This window comes from Homalodisca vitripennis, chromosome 3 (assembly GCF_021130785.1).
Source record: "Homalodisca vitripennis isolate AUS2020 chromosome 3, UT_GWSS_2.1, whole genome shotgun sequence".
Classification (NCBI taxonomy): Eukaryota; Metazoa; Arthropoda; class Insecta; order Hemiptera; family Cicadellidae; genus Homalodisca; species Homalodisca vitripennis.
The window spans coordinates 16,864,945-16,885,395 of record NC_060209.1 but is presented as its reverse complement, the minus strand read 5'-3'; the positions used below and the strand labels follow the sequence as shown (position 1 = coordinate 16,885,395).

Sequence of the window (20,451 nt, the reverse complement as noted above, 5' to 3'; positions counted from 1 at the left end):
GAATTTTTTACGTCAAATTTGAATTGTATTATCTGGATAGTAAAGTCTATGTTTAACAGTGATTGCAAAAAACAGTTTAAACAAAATTTGTCGTTTCTCTTAAGCTTACTCTATGCTTTAAAACTATAAGTGTAATATATGTTTACAAAGAACAGCTGATTAAAAATTTGAAAAGACGTTAACATATGTTTGCTGCAATGCATTTCTTATGGGTATTTCTGTAACCAGTGGGGCGGAATCCTGAATCGGGAAAGGGATGGGCATAGCTTATAAACCTTCTCCGTGGAAAAATACATATACGTACAAATTTTCATCATGATCGGTCCAATAGTTCACGATTCCATAAAGGACAAACATACAAACATTCATTTTTATATATATAGATTTATTATATATATATAAAATTATAAAATGTTGTTTATTATAATATATATATATAAAAAAAAAAAAAACAGAAAAAGAAACATTCTCTATATTTCATCTAAAAACAAGACATTTTCAAGAGATATAAATAGGATCTATATTTCATAGATATACATAGGAAATTTATTGGATATTTATAGGATAATTATTGTATATTCTGGGTGAGTTGTAAACCAGCAAGTTTGCCAAATGTTCAATGATTAGAACATTTAAGATGAAAATGTTCAGAAACATATTGGACAAAAAAAGAGCTTTTATTCACAAATATGTTTGCTTTTCTAGTCGTTATACATCAGTTTGTGTGATAACTACTGATACAAAGGTCTGAGAGATTTGAAACTTTGTGTATAAGTTAAATTCATCTTGATCTTATGGAAAAATGCATTAATTTTTATGTTAATAGCAGTCTATGTGTCATTTGTGCATTTTCAAATAAAACTTAATTTTTGGTTGCCTTAGGCCTACTACATTTTGTATTGCTATACAAAAACTGTATATGTTAAAACTGTTAAAAATTTTGTGTAAAACTTAAAATAGGCTTTTAATAATAACACTTTTTAAAATTCTGTTTGAACAATAAACAAATAAGTCATATTTCTCAATTTATTGCCAAAAAGACATTTTAGACTTACTAAAAATACATAATATGTACCAATTATGATTTGGTGAGAAAACACCATTGTGTACAAATTGTGCGAGAATATTGGTTTTATTGATAAGACGATTAAGAAAAGTAGATCTTTTTTAAACCAAATGAATACTCTCTGTGTTTTTCAGCAAAATTTGTAATTTTACTGGTTAAGCATACTTTTTTGACACACAGCAATATCTTATTATTTTACTGCTTGGTTTTTTCACTTTTCCTTACAATTTTTTACTTTGATTCACAGCACTGCAGTGTTGTAGTTGTACAAAGAAGAGGTCCAGGATGAACCATAACTACAGTGGAAGACAAAAAAAATAATTCACATTTCGAAACAGATTTCAAATTTATTTTTGGAATATATAGAACTAAAATAAAATACTTTGTGACAGTGAAATTCACAAATAACGTGTGCTCATCAAATCAAATACATGTTGAGGTCAGTGGAAGAAGTGTAAACTAATCTACTATTCAGCGAGTGAGACAGCTCTATAGACGCATCACCCGCTGACAGGCTTGCATAATTTATCCTTGCATTACCTTCATAACGAATGCCACTAACACTGACTGCTGGTCAATCACCACACTCTCTCCTCTCTCCCTTATTTTAATATAACTGAATTAAATACCGTTTTCCCTTTTTTACATAGAGGTATCAGAATTAAATAATGGAATTATTCAATTAATGAATATATTCACTTGTAAATAAAATTACCGTAAAAGTGAAAATAATTTGGGCAATTCAAAAATAACCTTTTCTCTAAAACAAAAGTACAAACAAAAATATGAACATTTCCATGTATTACGAACGGGTTACCTATACAGTAACTTAACTCAGCAAAGTTTGTAAGATTAAAAGGTGTTAACCGCAGACAAAAGTTCACATAAAATGTCACTTGTACACAAGTGAAGACGGAAAGATGTAGTACTGGTAGCAACCGACCAAAGCCGGTTACAGCTAGCTACACCACAGCATTCATAGCACAGATTCGTCCCGAGTCCCAAACAAAGATTCATCCCAATTCACCACAGCATCCATAGCACAGATTTATCCCGTTTCCCAATTAAAAGATTCGTCCCGATTGACCACAGCATCCATAGCACAGATTCATCCCGATTAAGAGATTCGTCCCGATTCACCACAGCATTCATAGCACAGATTCATCCCGATTAAGAGATTCGTCCCGATTATCACAGCATCCATAGCACGGATTCATCCCAATTCAAAGACTTGTCCTGATTCAAAGATTCGTCATGATTCAACTGAGAAGCCATTAACGCTTACTATTCGGAAGCTGCTGACACTTATCTATGCAAACAAGCGGTATATTTGAATGTTCATCAGGTGAGACCTCACATACAACATACTGTCTTAGATGACAAGAGCCGGTTACAGCAACACCACAACATCCATATCACAGATTTGTCCCATTTCAACTGAGAAACCATTAACGCTTACCATTCGGAAGCTGCTGACACTTATCTATGCAAACAAGCGATATATTTGAATGTTCATCAGGCGAGGACCTCACATAAAACATAATGTCTTGGATGATGAGCCGAGTTTATGACTTCCTCAGCCGCCTTTGTGCCAGCTTTACAGCTCTACGCTGATTCTTATCCCGCAATCAACGCCAGGCTTGGGAACATTAATTACACCCCACACTCAACTCCCCTTTCCTTCTCTCACCATTTATTGTCTTTAGGTTTACGTTGTTTTAACCATCACTCATTTTTTTAAGGCTAGTTTAAGTTTTTCCATGAGTAGCATTCTTGTAAATCAAAATTTTTAGTGACATGAACAAGATAATATGTTGTACATATTATATATGTGTATATACATTTATAGTACAATTTTGGTCCCGAATTGGGATAGTTAAATTGTTAAAAATATATCCAACAAAGATCATATAGTAGTAGGTCAACAATCCACCCAGCTAAGTATGTGAGTAATAATACAAATTCACACTATTGGAGAGAAAAACTCAAAATGATTTACTTTGAATACATGTCAACTAAATGTGTAGAACAATTAATAATTATTTTTGCAACTGAACTTTAATTGGACTTGAATTTCTAGAGGAATTGTACTTGTAAGAAGTAATCAATTGGTGGGCAACTAGTAAGGAATGAAATTAACTGAGGACTAGGTTGGTACATTCACTTATACAAGGCAGGTGTTACAAATACTCCGCAAGTCTGCTACCAGATGATGAAATAGCAGAGATCTGAGTAAAAAAAGTCATTTCTTTTGGTTGTATAAAAATATGACAACATTCCTAAAGCTTCAGCTTTTTCAAAAGTTAAACCCAAATAACTAGGCGCTTAAGCTTTTCTTTTACTACATCATGCCAGCTGGAATAGAAAATTAAAACTTGTTAAATATTGTCTTTTCCAACTTTAAAATTTTCTTAAATTGGGATTTTACTACAAAAATGTGCTTACATCAACTCCAGCAATATAGAAAAAATGCTATTAACTCAATCAACTATAACACTAGCAAAGGTCGAGAGCAAGAACTTGATTACATCACTTTTTATAACCTAATTAATACCAATTTGTTTTTTCATCAGGTTGGTTTCATTATGTGGACTTCTACAATGTGAGAACTCCATATATGTGAGTACAAGAAATCTCCGCCCAATCAACATTCATTCCTATTGAGACATAAATAAGATTCCCTCATCAACGAAGACACACAATATTTAATTAATTGTGTTTGGCAGGCTGAGAACATCACAATGATATCTAATTAAGTAATTGATAAGGTTCCAATCTTTCAATACCCGTGTAAACAAATTGATATATATTATTATTAGACAACTGTTTATAGGAAGGTCATTTAAATGACTTCAGCGAGTTAATATTGCAAAATACAGTGACTCACTCTCCTTGTGCAAAGATAACACACCAATGTTAAACAATACCTAAAGGTTATCTACTGGTTACACTTTTTCAGTCCTGTTTATTTCAACATAGTGCTAATTTATTATTATCGTGTTAAATTATGTAATTTAATTCTATCGAAATTCTTATCTAATCTTGGTTTGAAAGATATTTAACACAAAATTAAATCTTATCATATGTGTAAAACTTGTTACTGTAATTTTTGACCATAAAAAAGAACAAATATTTCAAAATTGTTGGTTAACTTTCTTTGGCCAAAACACAATAAATGTGTGATGATGCAAGAACTATAACCTAATGATAGTGTTTTGTTCATTAATACTAAGTCGGTAGAGTCATTCTATAAGCTATTTGAGGTAGACAGGCGTCTAATGAGCGATTAACAATCTATTCAATCAAAATCAATGACTTCAACAGGTTAATGCTCCCTTAAGTCTGCCTTATAAACATTTTCCACTCAAGTTGCTTTAACGTTGGTTGTCTTTTGTGTTAAATGATATCCCAACTCAAGTAATTTCAGAACTCAATTACAAATCCCTCTAACTATTTAAATTTAAGTTAACTTTAATCATTAAGAAATTATTTATATACCAAGCGATTTTACTCTAAACTTAATGAATAAAGAAAATAAAACACCAGTTTAGTTTGTTGGTTTTAAAATTTTAGTTAAAAGAAAATCAAGTGACACTGAATAAAGCTGGTAAACACATATATAAATGTATTTCTATACATAGATTTTTATATATTAGGATACGTATTATGTATGTATGTCTAATATATAAAAAATCTTGTTTCAGTCTTTAACGTCTCACTCCTCCAAACCGGTTTGAGCCATTTTTATTTATTTCATACTGCTAAGTGATTAGGAGTATGAAAAATGTTTCTATGTATTTGATTTGGCATCAAAATACCTATACCCCTATCCTAAATTTTCACCTTCCTAACTCCAGCTATTGTTTAATCACAGTTTTAATATTTTTGTATGAACAATATCCAAATAATTTAACCATCATTCGTTTCTCCAACAGAACCTTAATGTTGTTGAATGACAGATTGTGCTATATCCGCCTCATCAAATTTTTATCTACACATGCACAAAAGCCATTGTCGTGAAGTGTTGCATTACTTTGACATTCACTCTACAATTGTCATGAATAACAAAGCATTGAGTGCAAAATTTTGCACGTTTTATTTTAATTTAAAAGAAACATATACATGTTTTTATACTACTGCAAAATGTTCTCATTGACCGCATATTTCCCAAAGTCCGCACACAGTGCATAAATCATGTTTGACTGAAATCATGGCAGAAATAGCCATTTTGAAAGCTAAAAATGTGGACGTTGACGGTAAACTTAATGATACAGGGCAGTCGTTACCAGGCAACTTGCTATCATACAAATTGATTGATACAGTTTGCGCTGCTGCAAATTATCCAACAGAGTTTTTAAACTCACCGGATTTACCAGGCATGCCACCGCACCTTCTACGAACGAACCTTCGGATTTTACTTCAGAATTTGAACCCACCAAATGCAATGACAAATCATACAATGGCCCATACATTTTCATTAAAATATTTGAAAGAAATATTTTTGAAGCCACCATTTTGAATGGTAATTCTCCGAAGCAAAAATGTTTTGCTGCTACGCACTCCAATGCACATATACAAACGTATCACACAGACGTATAAATTTAATTAAAATATGTTTCCTATTCGATTGGAATTCGTAATGGCAATCAGTAAATCGCAAGACAAAATGACATACGCTTGCGGCTTAGAATTAGGCACACACCACATTTTCACACGGAGAATAATATGTGGTACATATTCTCAGATGAAATATGCCATTGAATTGAGAAAATGAATGGAATGGTTGGAGGTTTTTTGTTTGCAGTCATTACTGTCAACAGAGCTCCATTCCTCTTCTTGCCATATGAACGAATATAAATATATTGATATATTGTTATTTTGTATGTTTTTACTATACTTAATTTAAATTAATATAATTAGTTAAATGTTTATAATTTTGACTTGAGTCTGAGGATTATTCCTATTCCCCAGAGTTTTTTACTAGTAGGTGGAATCTTTAAGACTTGCAGTTCAGTTTGTGACTTGAAATGGATGGATACTTAATTTTTCAATAATTGGAAAATATAATCATAACTGAGATAAAACCATACATAAGCATAGTCTACAACAAATAAAATTTAAGGATATTCATTTTTAATCATTATACCGAAAAATAAATTATTCTAAACTAAAGAGAACAAAACATAATGTTAAATATCTTTGTTTATGAGTTGGTTATTGCTTTAAAATACATTATACAAACCCTGTTCATTGTAAGCAACAAAGCAACACAACACAAGTGACTGAATAGATATTTTGTTACTTCCAGTGCAACACCAAAGTCTCAACAGAATGTAAAGTAGAGCGTCAACAATCCGGACTCAATTCTGGCAAAACATTTTTTTATATACATAGACAGTACTTGTACAAAACAACAAAAACCCAACATCTGACATAAAACTGTAGATGTCAGAGCAGGGCTACCAACTGCATATATATCAAGAGAACAAAGTAAGGTAAGATGCAAGACAGTATCTTAACCAATAACTTAACAATTCATCTTACTCAGTATATCACTGTGTCAGCATGTATGAAATCACTCCACTTTGCTGTCAAAAGCATTCTATGTACTTTGGATCATGTATGCAGCTCTGGTCAGGACCCCTTTGCCTCTTTGTAAAGGTTTTGAACCGTTCATAAGTGAACAACAAATTTGAACAAAGCAGAATCATTAAATACAACATCAATTTTCAATTTAGACTTGATGGAATTAAAGCATGTGTCTTTTGTTTCTGTATCGGTCCATTTCACTCGTTAATAAAAATAACATTAAAACTAATTAAATATAAATAAAATGTGTTTACCAGATTTATTACTAGTTCGGAAATTATTACAAACTTCACAAATACACACAAGTACACAGCTCTGCCCAATACACCAGACGCTGGAAGTCTAGATGACAATCAATGAATCATTTATCGTTATCCTCTTCCATCAAGAGTGACCGCACAAAATGAAAGATCTACATTTAAATAACAGTACAAATACAGTGCACAAGTCTGCCCAAAACACCCGATGCTGGAAGTCTAGATGACAATCAATGAATCATTTATCGTTATTCTCTTCCATCAAGAGTGACCGCACAAAATGAAAGATCTACATTTAAATAACAGAAGACCGAGGATGGGGTTAAATATTCAGCAGCAGCCGAGCCGAGCGTCGTTGCATTGTTGTTTAGCAATCTGCTTTGTGATGAAGACACAGTGCTGCTTTTACAGCGCGAGTTTATACAGTGCCAACCTCCCTGTCCCTGTCTCTGTCTCGCTCTTTCTTGTACGTACTCACAATACACCTCCCAGTCGCCTTTCATTACCATTACGGCACAATATCAGATGACAGCTATTTTTATTCTAAACTTGCAGAGGCTTCAAGAATCATCTTACGAAACCCCGACTCTATCTTAATTAACATAATTTGTAAATATCGTAAAACGTCGATACTCTGTACTGAACATATTCTTTTCCATTCAATTATCAATTAATACCGTTTTACACTGATTGTTTAATTTCTAAAATAGGACTATTTGAAGTATACATACATTTGAACGTATCGCACAGAGGGTATGAGAAAGAAGAGGGGAAGGATAGAGTATGAGTGAGAGTAAAATGTAATGAATATCTCTGAATTATTGCTCTATCAAGTTGTACTAGCAAAAAAACTATAATCCTTCAGTCTAATAATAGAGTTAAAACTTTTGTTACCACTTGACTTCTCCCAAATTGATTGACGTTAAAAGTATTGAACTATAGGATGGAAATTAGGTGAAATAATTCAGTCTTCATTCATCATCACACACAAACAATCCTGTAATATTTTGAATCTTGTTTTATTGTCTGTTATCTAGGCTTGTAGTTTACTCACTGTTTTCTTGTTAAACCTATTATATATATATATTTTATATGTATATAAAATATATTTGTATTTATTTATTATTGTTATTGATTTAGAGTAATTATTATACAAAGAATTACATTTTAATTTCACTCTATTTTACGTTATCGCTTACTTGTTGTTATAACTCATTGCTGTGTTATTATTAATTCTCATATACTTTTATTGTTATTTATTAATTCATTACTACAATATTTACGCTTTTTCACTAAGATTTATTTTATACTGTAGTAAATATAAATCACCTACATCACCTATTTTGTGTATTCTAATTTAACACAAAATTATCATGTTTATATTAATAGATCTTTTTTACTATTATTGTGGATTGGGTTTACCGTTAAATAAATATATAAACATTACAGATCATCAGTGTTCAATGTATGAGGTTAGAACACTGAGTCTACTAGTAATAACCATATTAACCCTCCCCACATGTACTGTGGAAAATTCCATCGTAAAAATGAATCACACTGTAAAAGTCACAATCCAAGATTTTGGCCTCCATCACGAACTGTAGTTCATAAAACTGTTGACAAGATGCATTAGAATGTTAACATCAAACATTGTTCTCTATTCATTGTTCTAGACCTCCTGTTATCTATCCAAAATTGGTTTTCAAACCAACTGAATGCCATTTTGTACTGTACACTGGCGTGTTTTACGGCTTTTTCCATGTGGAGAGGAAGGCAGTGCAATTCATGAGATCTATGCTCAAGCTCTTTTTGTCAAATTGTGAGTTACATGTTACATCTGATCATTGTTGACAACTAGAGGATGACGTAAATTGTGGTTTCAATTTTTTTTCCCTTTAAAATTATGATTTCTTTCTGTTTTCAGAGAATTGGCAAATTTTGTTTTATATAAAAATGTATTAGTAAAAATTCAAGTATTTATAACTACCTTACATTTTAATTTCTATAATTTTCTTATTTTTTGTTTTCTGTAATAGCTTCTGTAATCTTAATTCAAATAGAATTATATACAAATTTTAAGCCAATTGCACTGTAAGGGGGAAACTAATAAATTTGTATCTTTATTTGTATATTTGTAACTTTAAGTGTTAAAGAGTAGGTGACCAATATAAGATACTTTGATACCTTATAATAGTATTATTTAAATAGTGAATTATCAATTTAAGCAACTTTTGAGACCAGAATAGAGAAGCACTATCAAAAACCATTTCTCACCAAGAAAAACTACTATAAAGGTCTTGGGGCTTGGATACATGTTTTAATTCATATAAATAAGAGTGTTGTACAGACATAGACTACAGACATGACTTAAGATCTGCACCAGCTCTGTGCGAAAATTTCTATTTAAACTGACAATATTGTATGTATTTGTACAAAAGTGATACTCCCATGGAAGAACATACTCTACTCAATGTTACTTATATACATAATATGAAGCTAAATTTCAAGCTTTATTCCTTTCTTGAGTATAAAGCAAACAGACGAGAAATATGAACACTGTCACTGTCTCGAGGTTAATACACACTAGTGTGTCTGCCGCAATCAACACTAAAACTACTGAACAGTTAACGTTCAGCTATAATACATGTACTGACCACTGACACTGTCTCGAGGCTAAAACACACTAGTGTGTCTGCCGCAATCAACGCATAAACTAATGTACGGTAACTGTTCAGCTATAATGCATGTAGTGAACACTTTCACTGTCTCGAGGCTAATACACACAAGTGTGTCTGCCGCAATCAACACTAAAACTACTGAACAGTGAACGTTCGGTTATAATGCATGTACTGACCACTTTCACTGTCTCGAGGCTAATACACAGTAGTGTGTCTGCCGCAATCAACACTAAAACTACTGAACAGTGAACGTTCAGTTATAATGCATGTACTGACCACTTTCACTGTCTCGAGGCTAATACACACAAGTGTGTCTGCCGCAATCAACACTAAAACTACTGAACAGTGAACGTTCAGTTATAATGCATGTACTGACCACTTTCACTGTCTCGAGGCTAATACACAGTAGTGTGTCTGCCGCAATCAACACTAAAACTACTGAACAGTGAACTGTCAGCTATAATGCATGTACTGGCCACTTTCGCTGTCTCGAGACTAAAACACACTAGTGTGTCTGTCCTGTACGGTAACTGTTCAGCTATAATACATGTAGTGAAGACTTTCATTGTGCCGCTACACTGAGTGTTCTTGTATTGTGGCTAATTCGCACTAGTGCGTCTGCCGTTCTGCAGTGAACATGTTAACTACCTTCAAATTTTTCCATTTAACACTACAAGGCTGCCAACTTGTACCTAACATGTTTGATCTGTTTCATTTATGTAAATAAGATTTACTGTAAACTATCACTGTAATATGCAAGATAAAAATAATAATATAATTGTTAATAAATGCGAGTAGTGAAACTGAGTTAATCCAGTTCAAACTTTTACATATTTTCTTATCATACTGACATCTCCAATTCCTTAATATAACAGTAACGAATCCTAGTGTTCATGATTCATAACATTGACCACGTTCATTCAATTTTAAATTATGGAAAAAATAGATAGTGTACCGAAATTCAGAACATTCAGAACAATGTAATTCTAAATGAATTTTTAGTATTCATTTTGTGTATACTTTTAGATACTATTTATTAATTATTTTTCTCAATTTCTTATATCCAATGACACCACTTTGTGGTCTGTGTGTGTACAGAGTGAATCCTTCGCACACTGGCATCTCACGTAAGGATTGCCACTGGATTAACTTCACAGCCACAATAGCTTGCAACTTTTTCTTCCTCCATGGTACCCCAAAGAGAACGGTATAGTTGGTTTTTTTTTTTTTTTTTTTTTTTTTTTTTTTTTTTTTTTTTTACGGATGACTTTGACCATAAACAAATTTTTAGTGTATAGCGCAAAAACACAATATTGTTCATACATAAGTGAAAATTTCCTGAAAATTTGTACACAAAATCAGCACCAATTTGGAGCTCTAGGGCGCCACTCAATCCTTTTTATAACCCAGTGTGGTTTCTAGAGCTCCACGCTTCGTATGATTGGTATGGTGAGTTTAACCCAGCCGTATTCCCAAAAGCTTTACTAAATTCATCATAAAGCATTTTAGAATGGCTTTTAATCCTTTTTGTGAAAAAAACACATCTTTACGGTTTTATGACATAGCCTACATTAGTGAAAAATACATACAACCAATTAAAAAAAATCAAGATCATTGCAAACGTGTTAAATAGCCCCAGAAGTAACTAAAAATAGTTTTATTAAATTTTGACTATCAGGATAGCAAATTAATAGCTAAAATATAACAATGTATTTTATGACATAACTCCCTTTATGAACTAATTTAATTTAAACTTCTGCATATATATTGAGTTAATAAAAAAAAAATCAAGTATTATATTACAAAAATATCATTGTTATTGCTCATCATTAGAGACCAACAAATAAATACTTAAAGCACTAATGTTTGCACTAAAACCCATTAAGTCGTAACATATAATTCATCAATTTCCAAGCATTTTGTTAACAAACAGTGCATTTGGGGCAAATGGGGCATGAGGACAAGTTAAGCCTAGTATACCATGGGGAAATTCACCCTTAATTGAAACGCATGGGTCGGCCAAAAAGGATAAACAGCAACAAGGAAGGGAGGCTAATAATTTACAAGGAGGATCAATTCCTTAAGACCCAGATACAGTCCTAAAACTAACAAATGGCCTCATATTATGAGCTAGATGGCCTACCGCTTCACCCACACTTACAGTTGTTTTCTGTACAGAACAAACTACAAAATGGCGAATTAATTTTTGAGCTCGATTTTTAGTACGAAAAGCCACAACTGCACATAATAAGTTCAATAAAAATTTTTTTTGGTGTACAGAAAAATTTTAACTATCCCTGTCTGCAACTTTATATTTTCAGAGAAAAAGTGACAGAAAAATTACATTTTTTTAATTACATAGCTGACAAATTATTTTGGTAAGTAAATATTTCTTTGAATAGGTGAAAAAAGTCTGTGACCGATGTACTGATTGTAAAAGTGTGCTTTCTAAACCGGATTAGGAACACCAGTGATCAGATTGCGGATACGAATCCTGTTCTTAGAGCTTGGATCTTGTAGGTCTGGTGCACCCCCGGTGTTCCAATACAATCAACATCAATTTTCTTCTAATTTAAAAAAAATTATAATGACAAATCTTTTCAAGACCTGCAAGCAGGAGGTTTAGGGTATGAATCAACTTTTTTAAATGCAACGATCCAGTTTTTTAAAACAAAGCAGATTTTTTATAATTTCAAAAACATCATATTTTGTTCATTCCTCATGGTTTTTCACCAAAATCATAAAATCCTATTTTTATGGTTGTTTGAAGAGTACTTTTAATATACTAGTAGAACGGTTGATAAACCTGACTAATAGTTTTTAAATCACCTTATATTTCAACTCTCTGTGCTTGCATTAGTTTTTCAGAGCCACATATTTGACATCAGTCTAAAATGGTTGTTATCGTCTTAATCGCGTGTCATCTATAGTGTCTTTAAGTACCAAAAATAGGCAGTGAAAGTTATACAGCACACTCGTAATGCCGCAGCATGCGAACTGGTGTTAGATTCAGTTGTGTGTCATCTATAGTATCTTTAAGTCCCAAAAATAGGCAGTGAAAGTTATACAGCACACTCGTAATGCCGCAGCATGCGAACTGTTGTTAGATTCAGTTGTGTATCATCTATAGTATCTTTAAGTCCCAAAAATAGGCAGTGAAAGTTATACAGCACACTCGTAATGCCGCAGCATGCGAACTGTTGTTAGATTCAGTTGTGTGTCATCTATAGTATCTTTAAGTCCCAAAAATAGGCAGTGAAAGTTATACAGCGAGTGCTGCAGCATGCGAACTGTTATTAGATTCAATAGTGTGTTGAATATCGACTATAGTTTTGAAATAGTCTATAGTTTAAGTTTTAAAATTTGTTTTTGTGGTGCAGCTTATTTTGGCAAAAGGATTATTCCAAATTTTTTTCTTTGGAACTAGTATCCTAACTAAGTTATATTAGAACCATTAATTTAACACTAGATCTGGCATTTGAAATTCCTATAATGGCAGGCTTCTGCTAGTTGTGCACACCTTCGTTCAACCTATGTAGAATGTTTAACATTGAAGTAAATTATACACTTTTGTACATATTTTATTTTTCAGTAAAACACCAGAAACATTTATATGCAGTTGGATTAATTTTTATTTCATTTTAGGTTTTTATCTTTCATCGTAAATGAAAAAAAATAAAAGTTAAAAAAATATCCAAAATTAAAGGCTTATAAAAATAGGAATAATTTGTATTACTTTTCAAAATATACAAAATGTTTTAAAAAGGATTTTTTATGCAACATTAGAAAAATTCCACTCTTCCAAAAAGTATTACATTATTGTTACTGTAGTTTAAATGTTGTGTTTTAACAAAAATTGACATTCACATTCTAAATTTTTTTGGATATTTGTTATACGCTTGTTCTTATATTTTTAGACCTTGCCCTATTGTAGAAAAAATATATTTTTTGTTCCTTTTAAAATGTTTTTCAATCAATAAAAGATGGTAAAAAACAATATATTATCAGAAAATGCTTCAAATGAAGTAAATTTATTACAATAAAAACTCATTATCTAATAATAAATTGTTTAAGTTCACCTGATGTATTTACTAGGTCACCATAGTGTTCAATAAATAAAAAATAATTAAATAATAATCAGCATTTGTAAATTAGGCCTAGGCCTACTTCACCATTGTTTACCGTATAGTTTATATATGCAAGTTTAGAATTCACAAATACAAGTTTAGAATACACAATGATTAATGCCATCCATTGTCCTTTCGAAATTATAAAGTTTGTTCACAAATTTCGTTGAAGATATCCTATACCACTTGATGGCAAATTTCACAAGGAAAAATTTGATGTCGTTTTATACTAACACAACTCTAGTAATAATACAAGAAACAACAAAATACTAGCGACTAGTTAAACTTGTCGTCTAACATTAAAGAAATGTCACAAACAATGGTTACGTTGAATGTCTTTCTTCCCAACATATAGCAAGGAATAAATGTTTGAAGTATATGATTTTGTTGAGAAAGAAATTCTGAACACAATGATCTAGCCAAACTCAATCCTAAACGAAATTTCCTGTGACAAAAGTACGGGGAATAATTGTTTTTTCGCGTCCTCTCGAAGTGCGCTAGCAGACACAGCAAACCGACATTTGTGTTGCAACTTAAATAATTTCGGTGAATACTTAATACGCATTATTATTGAATAAACTACACATCAAATTAATCTGTGAAACATTCCGATTAATTTGATAATATTGGTCCTACTTAAGTCTTATTTTCAATAACAAAAGTTTGATTAAAAAGATGATTGCAAAATCGACTAGTGGTCGACATTGGAGAAACATTTTTTAGTGACTGGTCACTAGTCGTCAAAACAGATGGAGGGTTAAACTGTGAAAAGAGTTTGATTTTATACCATGTTATTTTTATCTTTTTAACAATTAGCTTTAATTAACCCTACTTTTTCAAGAATAATCTGAAAAAATTAGTATGTTTTTACACCGAAATAGACATCATTAAAAATTACCAATGTGGAGGTTGATGACTGTTACAATTAATTCAACCTTAGAAGGTCATCAATGCCACAGCACTGACCCAATCATTAAACTGCACAATCGGTCAACACCCTTTCTGTAGAACACTGTGCTACTTAAAAAACTGAAAACATAGTATCATGTTTGGAGAAAAAAAAAACATTAATCTAAAGGACATATTGTTAAGATCCATTGATTCCAATTCAGTGTGATGTCAATGACAGAAGATGTACCGGTAATTTGTGGATTCAGAACGTTAACTGAAGGACTTAGATGTGAATAAACATATTAGATCTTTATTAAATGACTGTATGATATGACCGTGGTATAAGTGATAAACCATTTCTGTTCCTTTTTTGAAATTAGATATATTTTCATTAACTAAACGAATTAACCTTTTCTGTACAATAGGAGTAAATGCTTTACTTTTCTAACCGAGTGTCATACGTTCAATTTCGGATGGACAACAAAATTTAACTTACGGATTTTGGATCTCCATTTCACATCAAAGCAATTATTTCATTAATAAAAATGCAACTGGCATAAAATAATTATAACTATACAAGATAGGATTACACCACACTACGTGTCGTGATAACAGGTATCTCTGAGGTTGCTTGTAAAATGTACAATCTACAACTCATGTCCTGTGCGCAGATAGACAGACAGACAATACAGAAAAGAAACTGACAAAAATTACACTAAGCCAAATACCATGGTTAGACATGCACCTCATACAAGGGCTATTCAGAAAGTAAGGAACGTTACCACCTGATACCACCAAGCACATCCTATCGCGTATAAATTGGTGTGCTTGTGCTTAGCACCTCAATCAGTATGCAGCCGTGACAACAGGAACACCTCTACACTGCCCGTATTTTTTAATTTGAAATATGTGCCGCAATCATAAATCCCACCAGTTGTGAAGTGCGGTCTGTGATTCCTTTTTTGTTGGCAAAAATTTCAAGACCAGGAAAATTTTAATCCAAAATTATACTTTTGCATGACGATGCCCGACCTCACACAGCCAACCGACAACAACTTATGAACTCGTTCAACCGAGAAGTTTTCTTCATCCCCTCTACAGTTCTGATCTTGCTTTCAGTGATTTTTACTTGTTACCGAAAATGAAGACCTGGTACCAAGTGAAATATGAAAAAAAAAAGTTGCACAACTTGTATTGTAAAGACTGGAAACAGACTGCAACATGTGCCTCGGAATGCACTAGCACAATACTCTCTATTAGCGCTGTTCATATTTTGTTTAATTTAAGGTTTCAAAATGTATTAATTTTTTACTACAAAATCTAAAACTATATTTCTTTTTTCAAAATAAAAAAATATTGTTTTGGAAATACAACACAGTGTATTTAAGAACATACATTGAGATTTAAGTGAACATTTATACCTATTACATAATTAACTTCAAGCATAGAAAAAACTATAATACCTTTTTTTTGCCTCCTACATTTTAGCTATTTGTGAAACTACCAATTTGGATATTATATGTAAATACATAAAAGAAGAACTGTAATTAAATAATATTTCATCTGAAGTATATGGTTCTTGAATTTCTCGCTTTTCCTAATGCCTCGCCTAACAAGATTTAGTAGACTACAAAAATTAATTTCACTCTAATAACATTTTCTAAGCTGAACATTTTTTTGCCAAGAAAGCTTCTATTCTCTATACTATTCTCTATCTTTTTTTGTTTTAGCCTTATTTTAAAATCTAAGTTTGCATGTGCAAACTTAGAAAACTGAAATATCATAGCTGTCCATGCTCAATAAAAAAAAACACCCTCGAAAAACATGTTCTCTAAAAACTACTGCATTTCCCAAAATAAAGTTCAGTTTTGCAGCACATCACAATTCATTTTGTATAATATTGAAGCGATATGCACAATTGATGTGCATTTGTCGGGACTTGTTGCGTATCATGTCCCAGAGAATTGTATTAAGTTAAATGAACATAGCCTACCTTGACGTGAGATAATCTGTATGTGTTGTTAGTAAAATATTTGTAAGATTGGGGACTGCTTTGTTATATTCTTTTAACCTTGACCTGGTAACTTGCACTGTATCTGGTGAAGCAACAATTTTCAGAATTTTGTATCTGTTAATTTAAATTTACAAAAAGTTGAAGACATGTCTATTGTATACAGTCATATATCATTTTTTTCAGTAGAAAATCAGAAAAAGAATATAATTAAGTTCAATTACAGTATAGTATTAAATTAATTAATTATTTGTATGAACAAGTTTTTAAAAACAAATATTCCTAATACTATTTAAAAAGGAGGATACTGTGCCAGAAACATCTTTTAAATTTAAATCTAGTTAAATTTGGAATAGTCAATGTCTGCAGAATGTGTCTAGAGCTAGTTGTGGAAATATACTTTGGCTTTTACATTCAAATATCTAGGCCTATAAATCAGGTAGGTATTTGACTATACAACTACGCTATGAAGAAGTTTGTGAACCAAAATCTACTCATAAAAAGTGATTATACAATTTCTTTATTACTTTGACTGAGATTTAAATTTTGTTAATGAATCCACCGAGACTGTTTACACTCTAGTTACCTTTCAATTTTCAAAACAACACTCACATTTGTGCATATCCTTGTTAAACATTTAATTTTATTTGAAGATTTTACCATGTAAAACCAAGTAAGCTAGTAGCGAAGTACAATGCAATTTATTGTACTCGTATTTGGCTGCAGTATAATAAGCAGCCACCAATCAAATCTTTCGATAGATTATGTATGATTGTTTGAACCAGTGAAACCAAAATGTCGAACAGAATTAGGCTACTTTAAAGATAATAAAGATGGATAAAAAAACCAATCTAAGCTATATGACAATCTACTCATAAAAGTGATTATACAATTTCTTTATTACTTTGACTGAGATTTAAATTTTGTTAATGAATCCACCGAGACTGTTTACACTCTAGTTACCTTTCAATTTTCAAAACAACACTCACATTTGTGCATATCCTTGTTAAACATTTAATTTTATTTGAAGATTTTACCATGTAAAACCAAGTAAGCTAGTAGCGAAGTACAATGCAATTTATTGTACTCGTATTTGGCTGCAGTATAATAAGCAGCCACCAATCAAATCTTTCGATAGATTATGTATGATTGTTTAAACCAGTGAAACCAAAATGTCGAACAGAATTAGGCTACTTTAAAGATAATAAAGATGGATAAAAAACCAATCTAAGCTATATGTATTCATTAAATCAAACAGCAGTATAGAATTTAGTTACTTTTTACTATTCTGAAGGATAAATGTGTCAGACAGCATATGACTCAAATATACCATATAGGCCTAAATGATTTTACTTTGTTTGAATTAAATTTAAACAATATTGTTATTCCAAAATTCAATGGAGAGAGAGCAATAATATTAAATAACTATATCTTAATATTTTTTTCTATTTGATAGTTTAGGGATTCCTGATTTGACTGTGGTGGTGGCCGCTTATAATACTGCAGCCTTGTATTCAACTTACTTTACATGTAATTATGATTAAAATCGAATTATTTATTGGGTTTTTCATAAATCACCAGCTATATTCGACATCCCACCATAATAACCGGAAAGTTCATGATCAGATATTCCTGGTACTTTGATATGTTACCTGCCACTACTTTAAAAACACTGGCCTTAATTAGCCTAGTTACCATGTAATCTGTGGTTCTGGATTGTTATGAATAGTATAAAAATAGTTTTAGATCATTAGCAAAGGGGTCAGTAAGTTAGAGTAAACCCACTGTATTTGACTAAATAATATTACTATCGAATTTAGCTAATTGCTAATCCTGTATCTCAAGTATAGGTACATAGTTTTTAATAAAATTTAGTAGCCTTGGTGTACTGTAATCTTAGGTTTAATGTTATTTTAAATCGACATTTCTTTCAAGTGAAAATTTATTGACTGAATAGGCTATATATATATATTCCCGAATATAAAGAAAGTCACTGTCTAAATATTCTATATAGGTACCCATTAAAAATAATAATTTAGGTGCTGAAAGCCTGAAACTTTTTTAGACCTGAAAAAAAAAACAAGTTTACAGCAATGCGACACACTGATTCTAGAGGGTCTGATCATGAATGCTTCGCCCCCATGTAGAGGCTATCTAAGACATGATAACCTAAATCTCAAATAACTTAGGTATATCTTATTAATATTTATAAAATATATGGTAATTTATGTTGTTTTTTACTAAGTTATATAAGCTAAGAATTTGAAAAAGTTCGTAGCCTATAGCGTAATTTACTAGCCTACTAAGGGAAATTGTTCAGTAGCTTTAGTTAACATGACAAATGTAAATATTAGGCTATTCGAACTTACAATTACTTCTACAAGCCTCATACGCCAAAAGTTAATAAGTAGGTAGTGTAAACAATTTGATATCTGTACTGTACCATTGTTTATCACATAGTAGACAAATTCGAGAAACTTCCAATTTTTTGGGACACTGGGTCATGAATGGGGGCTTTTAAGTATTTTCAATAACTTACATATGGTTGGTGTTGTAGGCCTAGAAGCTAGTTTCATTATTTTCTGGGCTAGCTAGAATCTCCATTCCAGCTATGTTTTAAGGCTAAATTGCCAAAACAAGAGTATTTTTCTCTATTAAGTGTCATTTATGTTGGTTTTACTCATAATAAGGTGAACAGTCTTCACTAAAACATGTCAAAAGTTACTCTTACGTTCATGATAAAATACTCAATTTATGATATAAAAATAACTAGACTCACTGTTCTCTGGTTCCTCACTTCCTCCGTGTTCGTCGTCTGATTCTGTACCAGAGTCGTGATCGTCGTCTTCAATCTGAAATCGAAAGTAAAATGTCAGAACTTAAAAGAAAAACTTCAGTCAGCCATTTTCACTACAAATGTCTTCACAAGCACCCACATACATTTCCACATTTTATGCGTATAAATAACGTATTTAAGAGCTTAAACCTCATATTTAGATATGTGGATATGTTAAGCTTACACTCAACTTAATTTTCCTTCCTGGTTAACTTAAAACACAGCAGAAAACCCCTTATAAAAATAAGGTTCCTTTGTTCTACTTTGCTGTTTCGACGCCATCTTGGCTTAGCTTGGCTGGCAGGTCCCTGGTTTTGACCTTCAAGGAAGGTGAATTAATTGATATTTAACAATTATTTATTTAATAATCAGAAGCTTACCTTCTGATGAGGATGTTCTTCATTCAGGGAATGTGTTCGAAGTTTGTGAGTCAGAAACTTGAGCATATTTTCTCCCGGACACGATCAGAGTACCGAGCGGATCTACTCTGATTATCGAAGGATTTCACGTTATTTCAAGAATTTTAGAGGATAATAAAGTAACTTCACTCTCGGTAACACGGAACTAACGCTCAGAACTAATAACGGAACCACAACTTTATTTTATATCTCCATTGTCTGCGTACACGACATAATCAGGAGTGGGCATTGCGAACACGACTGAACTCTCCGCCGGCGAACAACAAACTGTTTACCCCCATCCACCTTCCTCGCCTTACTACGAGAGAGTACGAGAGTCAGCTGAAATGGAGTGGATTGAGACGAGTCCAATTCGGTATCGAGATGGGGGGAGTAAACTAGTCAGTGTGCACTGTTCAATCACAATGAAAACTACTTCAATAAACTACTAATTAGCTGGTTTAACTTTACCTAATATTTTATTATATTATAATAGATAACATGGCGCCATGTTGGGTCGATAAATACGTTATTTTGCCCTACAACAGTATGTACTACTGGACCGTCTTATTGTTATAAACACAAGCTTACTCCCCTA

At 32.0% G+C, this 20,451-nt stretch overlaps 1 protein-coding gene across 2 annotated transcripts in view; it reads right to left on the bottom strand.

Moving 5' to 3' along the window:
* The window catches only part of LOC124356643, a 115,823-nt gene extending 95,633 nt beyond the window's left edge, over positions 1-20,190 (bottom strand). The window contains exons 1-2 of one of the 2 annotated variants that reach the window (XM_046807766.1): positions 19,836-20,190; positions 19,399-19,471 (exon numbers count right to left, since the gene is read on the bottom strand). In XM_046807766.1, coding sequence (XP_046663722.1) covers positions 19,399-19,471; positions 19,836-19,858 — 96 coding nt within the window. In that variant the 5' untranslated portion in view covers positions 19,859-20,190. The remainder of the gene's footprint in view (positions 1-19,398; positions 19,472-19,835) is intronic. The other variant, XM_046807767.1, reaches the window with a different exon arrangement.
* Positions 20,191-20,451: the final 261 nt, after the last annotated feature.